Genomic DNA, 21,587 nt, shown 5'->3' on the forward strand with positions numbered 1-21,587 from the left:
GGAGGCTTGTTTAGGTGGTCTAACTTTGGAGAATTCCTCTCTCACTCAAGGATTGATAGATTCCTTATTTCATCTAATTGGGAGAAACATTTTCCCAAGGCTATTCAATCCTTACCCCCTAGGCCAATTTCGAATCACTTTCCCATCTTACTTGACACGAGGGGACTCAAGTGGGGTCCAACCCCTGTATGTTTTGAGAACACATAGCTTAATCATGAAGGTTTTGGCGATTTGATAAAGTTTTGGTGGCATTCTATACTGATTGAAGTGAAGGCCAGCTATATCATTGCCTCTAAATTAAAATTATTGAAAGAGAAATTAAAGTGGTGGAACAAAAATATCTTTGGTAATGTCAACCTAAAGAACAATGAGATCCTAAATGACTTAAAAGGAGTTGGATGACCTAGAGATTAGAGGGAGCCTTGATTATGAGAATAGATCTAAAAGAGTTGCCCTTAAAAAAGCCCTTGCTGAAGTTATCTTTGCCGAGGAAATATCTTGGAGGCAAAAATATAGGGCCATATCGTTGAAGGCTAGGGATAGGAACACCGGTTTTTTCCACTGAGCTGGTAACGCACATCAAAGATACAAATTGAAAAAAAAATAAAGTGGAGGGTAAGCTCTTGGTGGAGGAGGGGGCTATTAAAAAGGGTGTTTGCAATTTTTACAGGAATTTGTATACTGAGCTGTAACCTTGGAGGCCAACTGTAAATGATATTTCCTTAAAAAAACTTAGCTTCTCCACAACTCTCGAGAGACCCCCTACGAGGAAAAGGTAATTGTTTTAGTTCTCAAGAGTTGCAACAAAGACAAAGCCCCAGGTACTAATGGTTCAACTTGGCTTTCTTTCAAAGGAATTGGAACTCTCTCAAGCAAGACATATTTGAAGTCTTCAATGACTTCCACAACTCAGAAAATTTGTGGTTAGCATCAACTCAACCTTTGTTTCTTTGATCCCAAAAAGAGCTAGGGCTTTAAATATCAAAGATTTTTGTCCCATTAGCCTTGTTGGTAGCTTCTATAAACTCCTATCTAAAGTTCTTGCAGCTTGGCTCAAATTAGCAATTTCGGAAGTTTTTGGGAAACACCAGCATGCCTTTGTTGCAGGCAAACAGATCATGGATGCTGCCCTTATTGCAAATGAGGCTGTAGTCACCTATTTGAAGGGAAGAAATAGTGGTGTAGTGTGCATAGTGGTGTAGTCTGCACACTGGATATGGAAAAGTCTTTCGATTATGTGAACTGGAATTGTGTATTTTATATCCTCAAGAGGACAGACTTAGGAAAAATTTGGTGCAGTTGTGTTTGATAAAAAGTCAAACACCTTTTAAGGGATGGTGTGGATTTAGATGGGTAGATGGTGGATTGGTTGTAAATGGACTCGTTATGTCAACTCTCATCAAAAGTGCAAGGATAGGGATAGTATGAATTGTGTAAGGAGGGAGAAAAGAGGGAGGTGAAAAGACTTAGATCATAAGAAGTAAAGAGAGATAGAGAGGGAAGAGACTGAGGGAAGAAGAAAGTGAGAGATTAAAGGGATAAAAGGTACTGGGCTTGTTTAGCACTGGGTTATTGCATGATGTTTATTGAGTTGAGTTGGAGACCCTTCTTGGGTCAAACCTACATTAATTCTACATTTACAAACATAAATTCAAAATAATAGATCTTAATAACAAAGAATGTTTATAAAACATTTAATACCTAATCATATATTGGGATCGTTTCATAACATTAGAAGTCCAATTTATTATAGTTGACATGCTTGCCTAATACTTATCTGCCTTGTCGCCTGATAGTGACCATCATTGCTCGATGATTGCATGGTCTCTGTCGCTTGAGTGGCTACTTACAACTTCTATGTCGCCTGGGTGATAATCAATTTCCATCCCTTAGGTGGTTTGTGCCTCGCCTGCAGTGTTTGACTTACGTCTCTTCTAGGTGATTCTCCACCTAGTCACTTGGGTGAATAGGTGACGTGATTCACTCTGCCTAGACAACCTCTTTTTTAAGGCAACTATCTTAGTTGAATGCTCATCATCACATTTTGAGGAGGTGCATGAGGATGACAATCAAGTTGGATCAGTCAGTGCATATCCACAACCTCATTTTCAATGCTTATTAATGGCTGCCTCACAGAGTTCTTTAGATCTTCGCGTGGTTTGAGACAAGGGGACTGCTGTTAAGAAAGTCATTCTTGATTCTCCTTGAATATGTCTATTAGATTACCACTTTACCCTAAGATCTTAGCCCTACAGGTTGTGAGCCAAGAATGACAAAGCTTTAAGACTCCCTGCACGTGCAACCCAATTGTGCATGGAGAAACAAACAAATAAATAATAACAAAACCAATGACAAGGAATAAGATAATTTTAAATCATCACACAATAAACATAGGCAACGAGACTAGAACCTAGGACCTTTGATACCTTGTTAGGTCACCACTTTACTTAAAAAGATTAAGCTGTTAGGTTGTGGACCAACAACGTATATAAAGCTTTAACAAGGTCATTGGGATGCTGTCATTCGTATTTTGAAATCTGAAAGTGTATTTGTAAGAGGAATTTGTATCAAGATCAGGGTCAAGCTCAAGTTTAAGGTTATACATACACAAATTGGGCTGGGTCACCCTTTGACATTAAGGGCTGATTTGGGATGTAGGGCCTTGGAACATGGTACATGTGAACTGCTTTGGCTAAATAACATGTTGGAAGAACTTGGTTTTCCCCATTCTTAACCTATAGAGTTGATGTGTGATAATTAAGTTGCTATTCATATTGCCCCCAACCCAGTTTTCTATGATTGGGCGAAACACTTTGAAGTCAATTGTCACTTTGTTTGTGCATAAGCTCATTACAACCACTCATGTGAAGTCCAAATTCCAAGTTGCCAATTTATTCACTAAAGCCTTGTGGGCTGTTCAGTTTAGATCCATTTGTTACAAGCTAAAAGCATATGATATGATTGATATCTACGTTCCAGCTTGAATGGGAGTACTTAGTAGTTAGTATTACTATTGTGTGTTATTAAACATGAAGTTATTGTAATGTACATGACACATATTATAGGTAGAAAGGGGGACCCAATGCTATGATTTGATTTTCCAGTTTGCAGAACACTTCTTTAACATCCATAATACTTTTCATGTGTTGTTCCCTTTTCTCACATCTCATGAGTTCTCTCCGATGCACAGATCCACTTTGCGAGCTTTTGATTTGTCAGGATTTTAAATGAGTTTTGATGTCTAGATCAATAAGTGACAGTTTCTTACTTTGCTTCAAAGTATCTGCTTAGGATTTGTGTAATGGTTGTCTTGTTTTTTTGACGCAATGTTAGTTGAGTATTTCATTAGTATTATTATTATTATTATTATTATTATTATTATTATTCTCTCTTTTTCGCAGACACCTTTACAAACACCTGTGCCAACTCCCTTGCCACTGGAACCTGGACAATATCAACACTCACCTGATGCAGCCACAGATATCAAACCTCGAAGGCCAGTTCCTCAAATGGTAAATCATTTTGCTACCCCTAGCCTTCCCCAGCCCACACACCCAATTTGGAGGAAAAAATAAAAAACAAAAAAATCACAAAGAATAAATTTCCAGATGTATATGGGTGATTATGTTAGTTATTTTAAATGTTTGCAGATAAGTCTTGTAAGATGCCTTTATATCGTGTTGTAGTTGGAGTACAATTACCATAATTGCTTTGCTGTTCATTTTTCTTGCAGCAGCAGCCATCTCCATCAGTGAATCAAAGGCCTTTAGGTGTTGATGTTAATGTTGGTAAGTTGATGGTTGGTATAAATTGTATAATGAAATTTACTGTATGCTTTCTTTGATTTTTAATTTTTTTGGTACGCAATGTTTTTATTATGAATCAAAATTGTTTCTTTTCCCCCACTTATTTTTTTCCTCATCAGCCTATGAAGAAATGAGGAGGGAGGAAGGAGGAATATCTGGTCCACAAGCCCCTGTGAAGGTGATTTCATCATTTATATTGTAATAAACATCCATAAAATTATTTCTGTTTCAATAATTGTGATTATATAGATGCATTTTTTTGATTGGGTCTAGTTTGACCTTTTTGTGCCTGTGGATGATGTCAATGAATATTGGTAGTCTTTTTTTTTTTCTATTAAAATCCTCCCATCCCCTTTGTTATCTCATGGAGAATTAGCATAAGGTATTGTGCATGTTGCATGATAAAATGAGCTTTCACTGATTAGTGTCAAGGGTATATACTTCTTGTGGGTCTAATGTCTATGCAGTCAACATATGCTTAGTAATGTTCCTCTAATTGAATCATGAATTGCAGTTTGCAGTTATCTTGGTGTTTGGTAATTAAAAAATGCTTGTCCATTTTTGATAATCACTTCCTTGTCTATTTTCTGATCCGTGTCCATTTTTTTTTTCATTCGGTCAATCATTTTGCTTCCTGTGAAAGTACCTCTAAAATTAATTTTTTCTTCATGGAAGAAATTTCTGCTTGTCATTTGTAATTCAAACTCATTTTCAACTCCTTGATATGCAGATATTGATATCCCTGGGCTTGTCTTGCTGTGAAAACAGGTTGAAATTTCAGTCCATGATGTTTGATGTTCCATCCATTAGCTAGTAAGGTGAAATTTGTAGGTTTTAACCCATTGCATGGTGCAGTGGGACTCCAGATTTGATAGATGTGCATCTGTAAGACGATCTTAAGCATATCTTTTACACACACATTATAGGCTTACAGTTACACCAGAAGAGCTGCGTGTTTCTGTTGTTTAAAAATTAGAGAACATTTAATTTGGCATTCCAAAACTTTGAGATGGTCTACTGATTGAAGTATTTATTGTCTCTGTGCCAGGGGAAGATGCATTACTCAACTTGACTTGACTTGAGATGAATGTTAGAATACCACTTTACCTAAAAGCTTAAGCTGTTTGGTTGCGGGCTAACAATGTATATCAAACATTAACAATCCCTGCACATGCAGCTGGAATGCATGTGGAGAGACAAACAAACAATGATCATCCATAATGGGAACAAGACATTGTTTTCAATGAACTTGCATTAAACTTGGGCAAGAAGACTAGAACCCAAGACCTCTTGAAAACCATGGCTCTAATACCATGCTAGAATACTACTTTATCTAAAAGTTTAAGTTGTTGGGTTGTGGGTCAACAATGTATATAATCCTTAACAATAAATATAGAAAGTCAAGTGAACGTCGTGCTTCTAAGGAGATGCTTTTATCAACTTTATCATTTTCCTTTGCAATACCCTTAAAACTAGTTGATAAATGCACATTTTTTTAAAAATTTCCAATTTGCATAATAAATTTGTGTTCTTAGCTGACTCCAAATTTTAATAAGTATTGATAATTGGATAGCTAAAAGGAAGAAATATAGGAAGTACATTGATTATAAAGTAATGGGCAAAAGACACTCACCTCCCTTGAGGTTTGACAAAAAGATAGAGACCTCCCATGAGGTTTCAAAAATAACACAAACCTCTCATGAGGTTTCAAAAATGCCACAGACCTCCCCTTAGGTTTGCCTAAAAGACACAAACTTCCCCTAAAAAAAAAACTTGTCTTTTTACAAAATTCAAGGGGAGGTTTGTGGTCCTGGGAGTTTTTGAAACTTCAGGGGAGGTCCCTAGAATTTTTGAAACTTTAGGGGAGGTCATTGTCTTTTTGCAAACCTTAGGGGAAGTTTGTGTCTTTTGCCTTAAAGTAATCAAGCAACTTAGTGAGCATGCAGACAATGCTTTTCATCCATTTTAGTCACAAAGACATAAAAGAGGGTTTTGGAGCCAAAAAAGAAAACAAAGATTGATTAAGTTTATACATATCAATGGTGAAGAATTGGTTTTGGAACGTAAAATGAAAGAGGAGGAAACTGAAGGTGATAGACATCAATGATGAGACTGAGTCAAGGACTAGTTGAGAGTGAATGTAAAAGAAATTGAAGGAGAATTTTCTACTTTTTGTAAAGCATATAATGTTCAAGCTTGCTTATGTTCTGTCCACTTGTGTTTTTGTCTTTGTTAGATTACCACTTTACCTAAAAGCCTTACTATTTGGTTGTGGGCCAACAATGTATATCAGGCCTTAACACTCCCTGCATGTGCAGCCTGACAGAACATGGAGAAATAAACAACCCATTATAGGGAATAAAATAATTCTTAATTAACAAACAATAAATGATGACAAGAAGACTAGAACTGAGGACCTCCTGACAACCTGGCCTTGATACCATGTTAGATTACCACTTTACCTAAAAGCTTAAGTTATTTGGTTGTGGGCCAATGTATATCAGACCTTGGCTGTTTTCTTTGTTCAAAATCTGTGTGCAAGTAGATTAGATGTTGGATAAGTTGATGTGGGATTTTATTTGGTCTAGATTAAGTGATAATAAGGGAGACCCTGTTTGTTGGATAAAGGTTTGTAGGCTTACTGTAAAGGAAGTTTTATGTTTGGGTAACTTTGTGATCAAGAACATACCCTTAGCAGGAAAATAGTTATGGCGTTTTCCTTTGGAGCTGGGGTCCCTTTGGTTTCAAGTGATCGGTAGTAAATATGGAATGTATGTGAATGGTTGGGATTTTAGAGCTGGAACTATTACTACTCATGCAAGCCATTGGTTTCAGTTTAAGTGGCTTGTCTTTTCTTCCCTTCAGTAAAGTATAAAATTAGGATCAGGGAGAGGGTTCTAGGAGGATCAGTAAGAGCTTCATCTTTTCATGCTTGTCCCTATCTTTATTGTTTTTCCAATTGTGGCTACATTCCCTTTTCTAGCTTGTTGGTCTTGAAAGGGAGTACTATTACTTGGAATTTCAATTTTTCTTTAACTTTGAATGAGAGAAAGACAAATGACCCTATATTGTTGCTGAATGTCCTTGATTCTTTCCCTTATTTCTCTAAAATTGATAGAAGGATTTGGACTTTTTTTGGGGAATTTTTCCGGTATATAATTCTTTGTCAATTCATTTAAGATTCTACTGTAGACACTTTTCCTTTTCATTCTCTTGTTTGAAAACCTAAAATCCTTTTACTTTGGTTGTTGTCTTTAATTGGAATACTAATGACTTGCTTTAGAATGGAAGGTTCATTACTAGGAATGCTAACAAATTGCTTCAGAAAAAAGGCCAAAATAAAGATTTATCTCTAGATGTGGGTGTTATTTGCTATAAGAGTGGTGAGATTAATGCTAGCATCTTTTTTTCCATGACCCTTCTTCTTGGTACCTTTTAAAAGTTGTTTGAATTTAGCAAGCATTTGGTTAGCCCTTCCTCTATATGGGGCTTCTTTCTTCATAAATTTAAATGCTTTTTTACTGGTAAAGGCAGGAGGGGGAATATGCTTTTGAAGTGTGCTGTCTTTGTAGTTGTGTGGTGTATTTGGTTAAGCATAATCATGGACCAGGCTGGTGACCAACTAGGAAAAGCCACAAGGAGCGGTTGACCTAAGTTTGCATCATTTTAAGTTTCAGATCATCACTTGGGATTGGTCGGTCTAAGTTTTAGAACCATGAGCATAATCCTACAATCTTTTAGGGGTGAAGTGATTTATTTTGGTCTATTATGGAGTAGAATAAGGCTTTTTGATTGCAATTTTGTGCTTTGCAAATGGTGTTTTCAAGGGATAGCAAGTTACCTTTCCGGTCAGTAAAAAGAAAAAAAAAAAAAACACATGTTGCTTGAGAATCTGGAAGGTCTATACAGCCCTCATCTCTCCTCTCTCTCTCTCTCTCTCTCTCTCTCTCTCTCTCTCTCTCCTGATACACATCATTCTCAAAGAATAAAATGCAAAATTAGGAATGGCTCATCAAGATCACTATTCGAGCCATCATCTCATGCACCTGCTTTCAAAATCAGATAAAGACAGTTTGGGGAATGAAGAAGTTGGCCAAAGAAAGAGGAAGGCCAAGAGACATTGTTGGACAAACTGCTCGCATGCGACATCAAGATTTTCTGGTCTGGAATTTGCAGATTAAGGGGCTTCAATCCTTTACCTGTGATTCTGTATTTCTCTTGAGAAAATATGTTCCCATTATGCGTATAATTTTTGGCAAGGCTTGAAAGGCGCATATTCTTCTCTTGGGCGTACACCTAACAGAAAAAAGCATATTGCTTTTAGGATTTGCATCTTGATGTATTTTGGCCTAAAAACGCTTGCATTTAAATCGCCTTTTAAAACATTGCTTCATATTAAAAAGAAGAAGGGAATTCTTAATAATTTCTCTGTTTGTAGAAAAAAACAAACAAACAAACAAACAAACAGACAAAGCATAGACATGGATGGAAGATAACAAGTACAGTAATTTGGAAAATCTTAGAAAAGTAGGATGCAAATATAAGATGTGCATAATAATAAGTAAATAATAAGTTTTAATGCATAAATATATGTTATAGATATTAAAGTTGTGTTTGGTAGGAAGGGAAAGGACAAGGTCCATGGGGGAAGGGGAAGCGAGACAAGTTTGTGCTTTTGTTACCCTTGTTTGGTTGAGTGAGCTAAAGTACTTATGGTAAGGCTTGATATATATTGTTGGTCCGCAACCTAAAAAGCATAAGCTTTTAGTTCAAAGGGGTAACCTAACATTGTATCAAAGCTATGGCTGTCAAGAGGTTCCGGGCTCTAGTCTTGTTGCCTGCATTTATTGTTTGTCAAAAATTATCTTATACCATGTAATGGGCGTTATTTATTTTTTGTTTATCTCTCCATGTGCAATCAGGCTGCACATGCGGGGGAGTGTTAAGGCCTGATATACATTGTTGGCTCACAACCAAACAGCTTAAGCTTTTAGGTAAGCCGGTAATCTAACAACTTACTTTCATCAATTACATTAATGGGCAAGCTTCTTCTATTTCCCTCACTTTTTAACCCAACCCAAACTAAAGAAACTTATTCAATGGTCGCGGCTAACCAATTTTGGTCCCAAATTTTTGGGGTCGTTTTTTCCAATAAACATTGGTTACAGTGGCAGGATTCATTTAGAGGGGGAAGATCCTTTTACCTTAGTTTCCACAATACCAAAGGAAAAAGGACTTTCCGCTCACTTTTATTTCCTGCTTTTTTATTCCCTGCATTTTTCCTTCTCGTGCAAAATGTAAATTTTAATTTTTTTTTTCTTGTAAGAGATTTTATATAATTAAATTATTAAAATTAGTAGTCACGCAAGCTATCCCAATTTTAGTTTTTAAAAACGAGTATAAGCTATGATAAATATGTACCGATAAATTATAAATGTGCCATGGATTTTTTGGTTGTCTTCTAGGTGTATCCCTCGATTCTCCAATCTGTTAGATTTTTGTAATTTATTTTTCAGCTATAAGATACTATAGGGTTGATGTAGAATGCATTGAGCATGGTTTTAAATAGCGGGTAGCAGATTGCATAGCATAACGGTGGAAGCAAAAGTAGCGGTGTTACATAGCGAGAAGTGAGTGTAATGACTATGAACTTTTTTCAGCACACACAACATTATGCATATTTGTATATTTTATGCTTTAATGTAGAAATCCTGAGTATCTTGGAGTGATTTAGGGGATATTTATGTAGAGGATTGTATATTATTGAGAGAGATTATTTTAGGAGATTGTTTTCATATTTAGAATACCCGATTGTATTATAAGTGTTGTGTATTGGCTTGTACAAAATTATTCAAGAAATACAGAAAATATGATTTCATGGTATCAGATCTAGGGTTTCTATAATCCTAGTTAACGATGGCAGAAGGAGCCATCAACAGCAGAGGGTAGAGCACCTATGAAGCTCTCGACGGCGAGATTGAAGCCACCTCCACCTTGAGTTCGAATGGTGGAGAGATTGAACGGAAAATTTTTCCATGAATGGGCTCAGTTGATCAAGCTCGTGATTTATGGAAAAGGAAAGTTGTCTACCTTATCGGCCAGAGGAAGAAGCCCACCTCAAACGACGCTGCAACTCTACAGAAGTGGAAGTCTGAGAACTCCATGGTGACTGCGTGGTTGGTGAACTCCATGAAACCTTCAATCAACAAGACCTATTTGTTCCTACCGACGGTGAAGGATGTCCTGGATGCTGTCCAAGAGACATATTTTTGAGATTAAGACTCGGCTATGGTAGATGTGGCAAGGAGAGAGAGACGTCACTAACTACTATATGGAGATGACGAATCTCTGGCAATAACTCGCCCTGAGCATTGAGGAAGAATGGGAATGCCCTGGAGACAGTACCTGATACAAGAGAAGACTTGAGAATGAACGAGTCTTCGAATTCTTGGCCGGACTCAACCGAGACTTGGATGAGGTGCGTGGGAGGATTCTAGGCCGACGTCCTTTACCTTCAACTCGAGAAGTCTTCGCGGAGGTGAGGCGAGAGGAGAATCGTCGCAAGGTAATGTTGAAGGAGCCGATCGAAAATAATGGGCCCTAGATGTTTGCCCTAATTTCGAGGACTCCTACAGGTACAAGTCAAAAGGCGCAGAAAGGGAGACCTTGGTGTGAGCACTACCACAAGCTGGGCCACTCAAAAGATAATTGTTGGGAAATATATGGTAAGCCTGCAGATTGGAAGCCGAGACAAGATCAAAAAAATTGTGGCTACCAAGCTGCTATTGATAACCCAGCTGAGAAATCACAAGGTGAGAAAAATAACAATTCCACTTCAAGTGGCGCATTCAGTCCAAAACAGTTGGAGCAACTCTATAAAATGTTCTCTACCATTCAAGCATTGGGTCAGTCTTCCACAAGTATTCCTTCTGGTTCCTTAGCCCCCCGAGGTAATTTTTTGACAACCTTAAATACCATCTCTAATTACAAATCACCATGGATGATTGATTCTGGTGCCTTTGATCATATGACTGATTCTTATCATTTGTTCTCATCCTATTCACCTTGTGCTGGAAATTTGAAAGTTAAAATTGCAAATGGATTTATCTCATCTGTTGCAGGCAAAGAGAGTATTCGAATCTCTGACTCTATAATTCTAAAATTTGTCCTAGATGTCCCTAGGCTGTCTTGCAATTTTTTATCCATTAGCCAGTTGACAAAAGATTCCAATTGCTCTGCTAAATTCGTTTCCTTTCACTGTGTTTTCCAGGACCTATCATTGGGGAAGACGATTTGGTAGTGCTAAGGCGTGTGAGGGACTCTACTACTTTGAGGAGGCAAATATGAGTGGACAATGTAAAATTGTTGTTTGTGATTCTGCATCTGTTTCTAGGGATAGTGAAATTTTGTTATGGCATTCTAGGATGGGTGATCCAAAATTTCACTACCTAAGACATTTATTTCCTTCCATTTGTTCAAATAAGACGTCCTCTGAATTTCAGTGTGAGATTTGTGAACTTGCAAAACACCAACATAATTCCTTTCCAAAATCCACACACAAACCATCCAAGCCTTTTACAATGATTCACAGTGATTTATGGGGGCTTCACGCTCTCTTAATCGCACTCACACGAAATGGTTTGTTACTTTTATTGATGATCATACTCGTATTTGTTGGGTTTACTTGTTAAAAGATAAAACTGAAGTTCGTTTAATTTTTGTAAGTTTCCACTCCATGATTCAAACACAATTTCAAACTCACATTCAAATTTTATGTTCTGATAATGGTACATAATATTTCAATAATATCTTGGGAAATTATCTTCAAGAAAATGGAATCATTCATCAAAGTTCCTGTGTGGATACTCCTCAACAAAATGGGGTTGCTGAACGCAAAAATAGGCATATTCTTAAAATAACTCGAGCATTGATGTTCACTACAAATATGAAAAAATATTTTTGGGGCGATGCCTTTTTAATAGCTACATATCTCATTAATAGAATGCCTAGTCAGATTCTTTCTTTTGCCACTCCTTTCCAAAAATTCCAAGAATGTTTTCCCAACTCTCAGCTCAACTCCAATCTTTCCCAGAAAATTTTTGGGTGTATTGCATTTGTACATGTTCATGCTCACAATAGGGATAAATTGGAACCTCGTGCCATTAAGTGCATTTTTATTGGTTACTCTCCTACTTGGAAAGGCTACAAATGTTATGATCCTATCACAAAAAAATTGTTTGTTAGCCTTGATGTCACGTTCTTTGAAATCGCTCCTTGCTTCTAGAGTGAAGATCGGTTCTTTGATTTCTTTGTTGATGAATCTGTGCCATATATTGAGTCTGCCATTATTTCATTCTCTGACCTGTCATGTACAAAAGACCACTTAAACTCAGGGGGAGAAACAAAAAAACAAAGTAACAAGGAAATACTTGTTTACTCAAGGAAGCCAAAAACAAAGAACAGGGAGAATCTCATACCTGAGGCACCAAGAGAGTTGGAACCGGTGATAGCTCCGAGCAACCATGAGTTCACTCCTAATCCCGATCAGGTAATAGATGGTCATGAGCTTCCTTTTGATAAGTCTGCACTTGATGACATCAATTTACCCATTGCAGTCAGAATTCAAACTAGGTCATGTACTCTATATCCTTGGTTAAAATACACGTCCTATAAAACGTTGTCTACAGGGTGTCGTGTTTTTACTTCTAACCTTGATAGGATAAAAATTCCAAAGAATATCCAGGAAGCCTTGGAAATTGCTGAATGTAGGTGTAACGCCCCGGACCCGCCACATGGGGCCCAGAGTGTTATGAGACCGACACGCGTCTCTGATACCATTCAGCGAAAATAATAAAATAACCTCAACAAAATATACCATAGTTCTATAATTATACATGCAGATCCACAATAATTACAACCTCACCCTTTATATTACAAAACCTGAATAAAATATACATAACATAAAAACTAAAAACATAATCGTTTTGATACCACTCACAACACTGCCCAGCCCTGCAGCTATCTAAGCTCGATTACCTGGATAACCTGAAAAGATTTAACCAACGACAGGGTGAGACACCTCTCAGTAAGGAAGAAATAGTTTACAACAGTGTGTGGCTGAAGTGTTCAATATATAATTAAAATATCCATCCAAATGTGTTCACGATCCACAAGCAGCCAAAATATCACGCTCATAACCACAACATGGTCAACGTCTTTGTCATCCAATCACATGCCACATACATGAATATTTTACCTGATAATTTTCGAGAATAGGGAAGTCTACTTGCCCATATAAGTAGATTCCCTCTGCTCTAGTGCTAACACTAGGGCACTCACCTTTCTCAATAAGCCCTTGGGTTATGTATTCAGGTAAAGTCACCGAGAATAGGGAAGGTCACCCGCCCATACAAGTGACTTCCTTTTACTCTGATATCCACAAATAATTACCAGAGTACTCGCCTTCCTCAGCAAGCCCTCGAGTGGAGTAATTTACTTTACCATAAATACTTAATTAATTAAAGTCACACGTAGCCAATCATATTCGTTTCACAGAACTCTACACATATATGCATATCACAATCAATCCACATAGGATAATCATACAGTCTTCAATCATACCCACACAGGGTCTACATCCACACAATATATATTCGTCAACACAGGACTAACACACATCATACACGTCCACACAAGATTGTCAATTACGTCATACATGTCCACACAGGACTGGTCCACACATGACTAACCAATCACATAGATTACACGGTCCACACAGGACAAATCAGTCACACAACATACATGTCCACACAAGATTGGTCCACACAGGACTAATCAAACCACACAGGTTAAAAACAAACACTTCGTTCATGGTAAATAGGTAAACAACCTCCTCATACCAATGCCAATATTTACTACCATATAAATGCCCATATAACGACCTCCTCATACCACTGCCAACGTTATATGACGGTTATATTAGGTACGATATAACGACCTCCTCATACCACTGCCAACACTATATCGCAATTTACATGAACCACAACACAAATCAATAGCAACCAATCATTCAACACATTCACAATTCTACCACAATATACACAACATCAATATCCACAATCAACCAGTATATTCAACTAGGTAGAATTCACAGTCAAACAATATTCGCAGTCTCACTGAATCATCATTTCACCATGCTCACAATCATTTAATTAACAAGAATGGTTTCAACCACACGATTTTTCCCAATATAATATATATATATATATAAAATCAGTATTTTCAATACTAGCATGTTTCAGAAAAATTATACCTGGATATGTAGAAATTTATACTCAAAATTAGTTGTTTAAAATTATTAAAAAGCTATTATAAAATATTTCCCCTTACCTACTCCTCGGGATTCGTGCCTAAAATCGACAAGACGAGACCCTGTATTCCAAAAATTCCAACTTCCTCAAATCTCAGAAAAATATCCATATAATACATCCTAGGCTCTAAATAACAATATTTGCTAAGAAAGTTCCAAAATAACACACTTAACCTGGTTTTGGGATGTTTCCCAAACTTCTCAAATCGAAGATTCGCTCCGCCTACATTGCAAAGAATCTTCCCAGGAGTCTCGTGGTAGCTTTCGATTGTCGAACCGAGCTAAATCCAGCTTGGAAACGAAGAGAGAAGGTAGAGGAGCCGTGGGTAGAGAGAGAAAGTGAGAGAAATAAAGTTTTTGCTGAAAATTTGATTTCTCCCTATTTATAAGCAACTTGCCACATGGCCTCGTTGACGAGACATCTGGACTCGTCGACGAGCCCAAATACATCACTCGTGGATGAGAACGGTATTTCGTCGACGAAATTCAGGTATTCAAAACCCTCTCTCGGTAAACCCTTGTCGACGAGACATGCATACTCGACGACGAGGCTTTGAAAACTGCTCGTCGACAAGGAAATCCAGCCCGTCAACGAGCGCCTTCCTATTTCCTTTTCCAACTTTTTTCCCTTTTCTCCTATTTTCCCTTTTTCCTTTTATTACTTTTCTTATTATTTTAAATAGTCAAAATTTTCCGGGTCGTTACAGTAGGGAAGCTGTCATGGAGGAAATGTGGGTCCTAAAAAAGAATAGAACTTGGGACGTTATGAATTTGCCGAGAGGGAAGAAGCCAGTAGGCTGCAAATGGGTCTTCACAGTGAAATATAGAGCTGATGGGACAGTTGACCGATATAAAGCCTGACTTGTTGCAAAAGGGTTTACACAGAGCTATGGCATTGACTACATGGAGACGTTTGCACCAGTGACAATATTGAATAAAAATTGGGTCCTCCTAGCCTTGGTAGCCAACTTGGATTGGCCACTAGAGCAACTCGACATTAAGAATGCATTTCTAAATGGCGAGTTAGAAGAAGAAGTCTACATGACGATACCCCCAGGTTTCACTAAGAAAGGTGAAGAAAACAGAGTATGTAAACTCAAGAAGTCCCTATATGGACTCAAGCAATCTCCTAGAGCATGATTCGACAGATTTGTGAAGGTGATAAAGAACCTAGGATATCGACAAGGGCAATCAGATCACACTGTGTTTTTCCAACAGTCTAAAAGTGGTAAGAAAACAATTCTGATTGTGTATGTTGATATAATTTTAACTGGAGATGATACAGTGGAGATGGAAAGATTGAAGAGAGTCTTAGCAGTTGAGTTTGAAGTTAAAGACCTAGGACCAATGCGGTACTTCTTGGGAATGGAAGTTGCTAGATCAAAAAAGGGTATCAGTGTCTCTCAGCGAAAGTATATCCTTGATTTCCTAATCGAAACTGGCATGCTTGGATGCAAACCTAGTGAAACTCCCATTGAAGCAGTAAAGAGAGTTGAAGACTGCGAAATATCAGTTGAAAAGGAGATGTATCAGAGATTGGTTGGTAAACTAATCTATCTATTACGTACCAGACCCGACATTGCATTTGCAGTAAGTGTGGTAAGCCAACACATGCATTCACCAAAAAAGACTCACCTAGATGCTGTGTACAAGATCCTTAGGTATCTCAAGGGCTTTCCGGGCAAAGGACTCTTCTTCAAGAAGTGTGAAAGTAAGGAAGTAGAAGTTTTCACAGATGCGGATTGGGCAGGATTAGCGGAAGATAGAAAGTCTACCACCGGATATTGCACCTTTGTATGGAGAAATTTGGTGACTTGGAAGAGTTAAAAACAGAATGTAGTGGCTCGAAGTAGTGCTGAAGCTGAATCTAGGGCAGTTGCACAAGGGATATGTGAAGGACTGTGGTTATGGAAACTCGTGGAAGCATTACAGATCCCAATGAAATTCCCTATCAAACTCTACTGTGATAATAAAGCAGCCATCAGTATCTCTCCCAATCTAGTTCAACATGATAGGACTAAACATGTAGAAGTGAATTGACACTTTATCAAAGAGAAGGTTGAAGAAATGAACCATTTGTATGACTTATGTACCTACCAAGGAACAAACAGCAAACATTTTTACCAAAAGGTTAGCCCGACAGAGTTTTGATGATTTCATTTGCAGGTTGGATATGATCAATATTTATGATCCAATTTGAGGGGGAGGGTAGAAATCCCTAGTATCTTGGAGTGATTTAGGGGATATTTATGTAGAGGATTGTATATTATTGAGAGAGATTATTTTAGGAGATTGTTTCCATATTTAGAATACCCGATTGTATTATAAGTATTGTGTATTGGATTTACAAAATTATTCAAGAAATATAGAAAACCTATTCTGATTTCATTTAAGCTCTTAGCTCTTCTTAATAGCATTTTTAGGTAGTCTTTGGGAGCATGGATTTTGGGCCTTGGATTTGAATTTGGATTTGTATGGATTTGAAAGAAATTTAATACAATTTTATATTAAGTTTTGTTCAAATCCATTCAAATCCAAATTCAAGGCCCAAAATCCATGCTCCCAAATGTAAAGCTAGTGCATTTTGGATCCTCTAGTTCAAATGTTTAACTTACTTGCATTGTTTAGTAAGGATAACAAATTGAACATTGGTTTCAAATTGCTATTGATAGGAAAATTATGTATGTATGTATGTATGTATGTATGTATGTATGTATATTGTCACTATTCGTTAATCATATGTGTGATATATTAATTAATGAAACAATATATATTATACACTCCATTAATCTATTAGGCACACAAGACATGCAATAAATTAAACAAGATTGAAAGTTAAGGAGTTGTCCCAAGAGGGGAGGTGAATTGGATTATTAAAATTTCTTTTAATTCTTTTTATGAATTCTTTGACTTCTGATTAATTCAGCTAATACCCAGCAAGACTTAGTTAATTATTCAAACCACAAACCAATACTTAACACAACACAAGTAAACCGAAAACTTAAACAATCAACCAACAATCAATCGACAACTTTAAATTAAACAACCAAAGATACCAACTTAAGATATAATGTGCAGCTTCTTGGGAATTCTTAGCTTTTACAAGAATTCAAGATATTTGCTTTTTTGTAGCCCTGTGAATATATGTAAGCCCTGTACTGATTGATTTGATTTCTCAATATAGTGCTCAATATGTAATCCAACACTCTTTCCAAAAACTTAGACCTTAAATAAACTTTTAGTTAAAAAGTCTTGGGTGTTGAACCAATCAACGTACTCCCTTATGGTTTCCGCAATTTGTATTGATCAACTAATGTACTTCCTTTCGGTTTCCGCAAATTCCTAAAAACAAATTAAGCTTTAGTTTATTTAATATCTAATCCATGTAGTGTATATGATCAGAAATAAAACACAACCACACAGTTAATATTTGCAGGAAATTAAAGAGAATAGGGAAAGAGAGTGACACCACGTTTTTTACGAGGTCCGGCTTATCCCCAGCCTACGTTCTTGCCTTTGGCCAATAGTGCCAAAGGATTCCACTATATCGTTCCTTTCCGAGCGGAACAAACCTTTTACAAGTGATACCCCACGCTTAAACACTCCTTAAGTAGGCTAGAGCAACGCTTCTCCAAGTGATACCCCACACTCGGTCAACGATCCAACAACCTGAAATCGTCAAGAAACAAGAAACAATAGTTGCGTACAAGAACACTCTCACATAAACCAGATTAGTACAAATTTAATCACTATGTACTTCAATATTAAATATAAATATGAAATACAATGAAGCTCAAGAGAATTTATCACTGAGTTCCTTCTAGATGAGAATTAGCAATTCAGAACTCAGAAGCTGGATGGATCAGCACTTTAGAAATTTAGCACTTCAGTTGTGCAAAGAGTTGAGCAAGAGAGAGCTTTGATTGCAAAATAGCTTTCAGTAGATTTTTCAATTCTTTCTTTCTTAGATGTAATTTGATTTGCAAAACTATGTATTTATAGGCTTAGAAAAGTAATTTTTGATGCCCAAGATTACTTGGAGTATCTCCCAAGTTTTCATTAATTTGGGGGCACAAGAAACCTTTATTTGAAATTTAAAACATTTAAAATTTCTAGCCATTAATAGTGTTCAGACGACTGAACTATTGGGTTCAGTCTTTTCTGATGTTCCTTAAAGCACTGGAAATTATAGTCTAGACATAGGGTCAGACAACTGAACTGTACGTTCAGACTTCTGAAGTCCCAGCTCAGATGACTAAACTGAGGGTTCAGTCTTCTGAGGGTGTTCTGCCTGTTCTGTGTTTCAACAAATAAATCTTCATTAGATTGAACTAATTCTTCATTCTTCTGAAGAGATTATTCAAACGTATGAAGTAAAACTTCAGTCGTCTAAGGTACATCTTCAGACTTCTAATGGTACACCTTAGTCGTCTGGGCAGACCAACTTCAGAATTTTCATTTTAGTTTTCAAAATCATTTGTGCTCTCTTGCTTTGATTTCTTATAAAGCATTTTTCGGGTTTTGAAATAAGGTCTCTAAGTCCATAATTAACCCTAGAAGAGCTTTCAACATATTTCAAAAAGATATTTAAATACGAAGTACTTACATAAAGACTTCTTATGACGTTTGGCATTCTAAACACTTAAGTCTTCATGCTTGTCTTTTTTTGAGCTCTCTTGTTTTGTCTTCCTTTGACTCCATCTTGTCTTCAAGTTTTAATATACTTTAAGCTTTTAGCAAGACCTCTTTAACATCCATGTTCTCATAATCTTCAAGCTTTATTAGATCATCTTTAAGTCCATGTTTTGACTCTTTAAGCTTCATTTGATCATCTTTCTTTGGAACATAAGCTTTGAATGAAGTACTTATGAGCATTTGACCTTGTATTCACGTGCTGAGTCCTGAAATATTATCACTTAACCAAATATGTTAAGTTCATCTTATTTGTTATTATCAAAACAAGATTTTAAGCCTTGTAAGGCCAACAAAGATATATTAAGCTTGCAAGATGGGTACTTATAAATGTTATCTAACGTTGTTGATGTATCATATTTATTTCCTCTAATTAGTTGTAATATGCTTAAATTAATTATTTTATTAGGTGCAATATCCTTAAACTAATGCTGTTATTGTTCCTCAGGATTTTTTAACGATGCCTGCTGGCAAACGGAAACGAGAGGAGTACCCTTCACATTTCTTTCCAAATGAACATATACCCCAGCAAGATGGATCAGGAGATGCTTCTTTTAAGGACTGTTTTCATCAAAAGGTCTGTAGTACACAGCCTTAATTTTCAATAAAATTTTTCATTATGAATACAACAACAACAACAAGCCTCAAGTCCGGGGCTGCATGAATCCTTTTTCGCAAATTCACTTAATCGAGAGCATTTTCCCCCTCTTGCTTAAGAGCTATTAAAATTTTCCTCACTACCTCATTTCAGGTTATTTTAGGTCTACCCTTGCCCCTTAAACACCAAAAACGATAACTAATTCACTCCTCATAGGTGAGCTACTAGGTTTGCATTTCAAATGCCTAAACCATCTAAGCCACTCTCCTTTATATTGTCTTCGAGTTGTGCTATGCCTAGTTTATTTTGTATATGTTCATTCATTACGAATATTTGTTTATTTTTTATAGAAGATATATTGAGAATTTGTGAACTTTATTTTCCTACAAGCCCATGTTAGACCCTATGCAACTGCTGGACATGCACAATTACACAACGCTAAATGATTGGAAAATGAGCATCTAGCATGCAAAATAACTTTTTGTGAGGTATCCCCTCAACAATGGCAGATTTTATGAATGTCACATTTGCCAAAGAACTAAATAAGTTGAACATCAGTTACATGTTTTCTATCCTAAAATTTAGATGAAAGAAAATGTTTTGTGTTAGTTATTTGCATTTGATACTTGCAATGCCAATATTGTGAGCTTTCCTTTTCAAGTTTCAATTGGAAGTGCTGATGAAAGAACAGATGAAACTGATATTTGTTCTGATAAATTGTTTCACTTAAAGCAGTTACCGTCTGATGATTGATTGCGCCTTTAGAGGCAAAGAGAGAGGAACTTGTACGACCTCCTGCCTTTTATGTTTCCCTTCTTACTCCCTTTCCTCACATGTTGTCAAATGTTCTTTGTCAGATTACCACTTTATCTAAAAGCTTAAACTGTTAGGTCGTGGGCCAACAATGTATATCAAGTTTTTAACACTTCCCATCATGAGCAGCCCGACAGACATGGAGAGATAAACACACAATAAATAATATCCATTACAGGGAATATAATAATTTTTTAAACCCCACATAATAAATGCGGGCAACGAGACTAGAACCAAGGACCTCCTGGTAACCAGCTTTGATACCATGTTTGGTTACTACTTTACCTAAAAGCTTGAGCTATTAGGTTGTGAGCCAACAATGTATATCAAGCTTCTAACATTCTTCGCATGTATCCTATTGGATATGTGGCTTGAATTGATTAGTAATGCAGAGGTTCACGCTTGGCAGTATCTTTGTGTTTACCACAGGCCTAGGTAATGTATAATTGAACATTTTTTTGTTAGATTTTATCATGTAATTTTCAGTTTTAGAAATTTGGTATTGTTTTCCAAACTAGTTTTGGGAGAAAAGCCTATGTAAAGCCATGTCAATTGTCATGTTATGTTTGGGATAGTTTGCATTATTGAAATTGAGAACCCTAGCTGTTTCTTGCCTTTTTTTTTTCCTATTATTTTAATTTTATCTTTGTTTTCCAATTAATTCCTCTTTATTTTCTTTTATTTTCCTGTTACTTTTGTTTTTTCCAATCTTAATATCTTCAATCTCCAAGGAATCTTAGTGCTAGGCATGCTAAATGGGTTGAATTCCTCCAAGAATACTCCTTTGTTTTTAGCCATTAAATCTCTTAGTTGGGTTGTAGCACTCTTACACCAAAGTGTTCAAGTAGTGGGCTTTCAGCGCATAGAGGATGAATAACCTTTGTATCCTGGTATCATTATCAAAGAGGTGCAAGATGATTTCAGTCATGCATACATCAAGGTTGTGATAGGGATGACTGCATGTTTAGAAGGAGAAGATTATGACTTGGTATCTACATGCAGGTGGCCCTGCTGCCTGCTGGCCATTCCAGTATGGATAGGGTTGCTCTTCTAATGGAGGATATGTTCTATTGGTCTGTACTAAAGAAAGATGTTGCTTAGATTGTGTCTCGATGTTGTACCTTCCAATAGGCAAGGCTAAGAAGCAAAAGAATAGCCTATGGATTCTGCTTCCACTCCCACACACACCTATTCAGTCTGGAATTGACTAGGACTATTAGTCTCTTGATGTCATTCTTGTCGTGGTTGATAAGGATTAAAAAATGGCCCATTTCATTTTGTGTAGCAAAACCTAATGGTGCTTCACATG

The 21,587-nt window shown here is 36.8% G+C and overlaps 1 protein-coding gene across 21 annotated transcripts in view; it reads left to right on the forward strand.

Annotated features, from left to right (window-relative positions):
- LOC131150724 (uncharacterized) overlaps positions 1-21,587 on the forward strand; it is a 72,357-nt gene that overhangs the window by 32,730 nt on the left and 18,040 nt on the right. For 9 of the 21 annotated variants that reach the window (XM_058101633.1, XM_058101634.1, XM_058101635.1 and 6 more), the window contains 4 exons: positions 3,402-3,512; positions 3,737-3,788; positions 3,926-3,984; positions 19,316-19,444. In XM_058101633.1, the coding sequence (XP_057957616.1) occupies positions 3,402-3,512; positions 3,737-3,788; positions 3,926-3,984; positions 19,316-19,444 (351 nt within the window). Of the gene's footprint in view, positions 1-3,401; positions 3,513-3,733; positions 3,789-3,925; positions 3,985-19,315; positions 19,445-21,587 lie in introns of all 21 variants that reach the window. The other 12 variants (XM_058101619.1, XM_058101631.1, XM_058101632.1 and 9 more) reach the window with 3 other exon arrangements.

The sequence above is a fragment of the Malania oleifera genome, chromosome 3 (genome assembly GCF_029873635.1).
Source record: "Malania oleifera isolate guangnan ecotype guangnan chromosome 3, ASM2987363v1, whole genome shotgun sequence".
In the NCBI taxonomy this organism is placed as follows: domain Eukaryota; kingdom Viridiplantae; phylum Streptophyta; class Magnoliopsida; order Santalales; family Ximeniaceae; genus Malania; species Malania oleifera.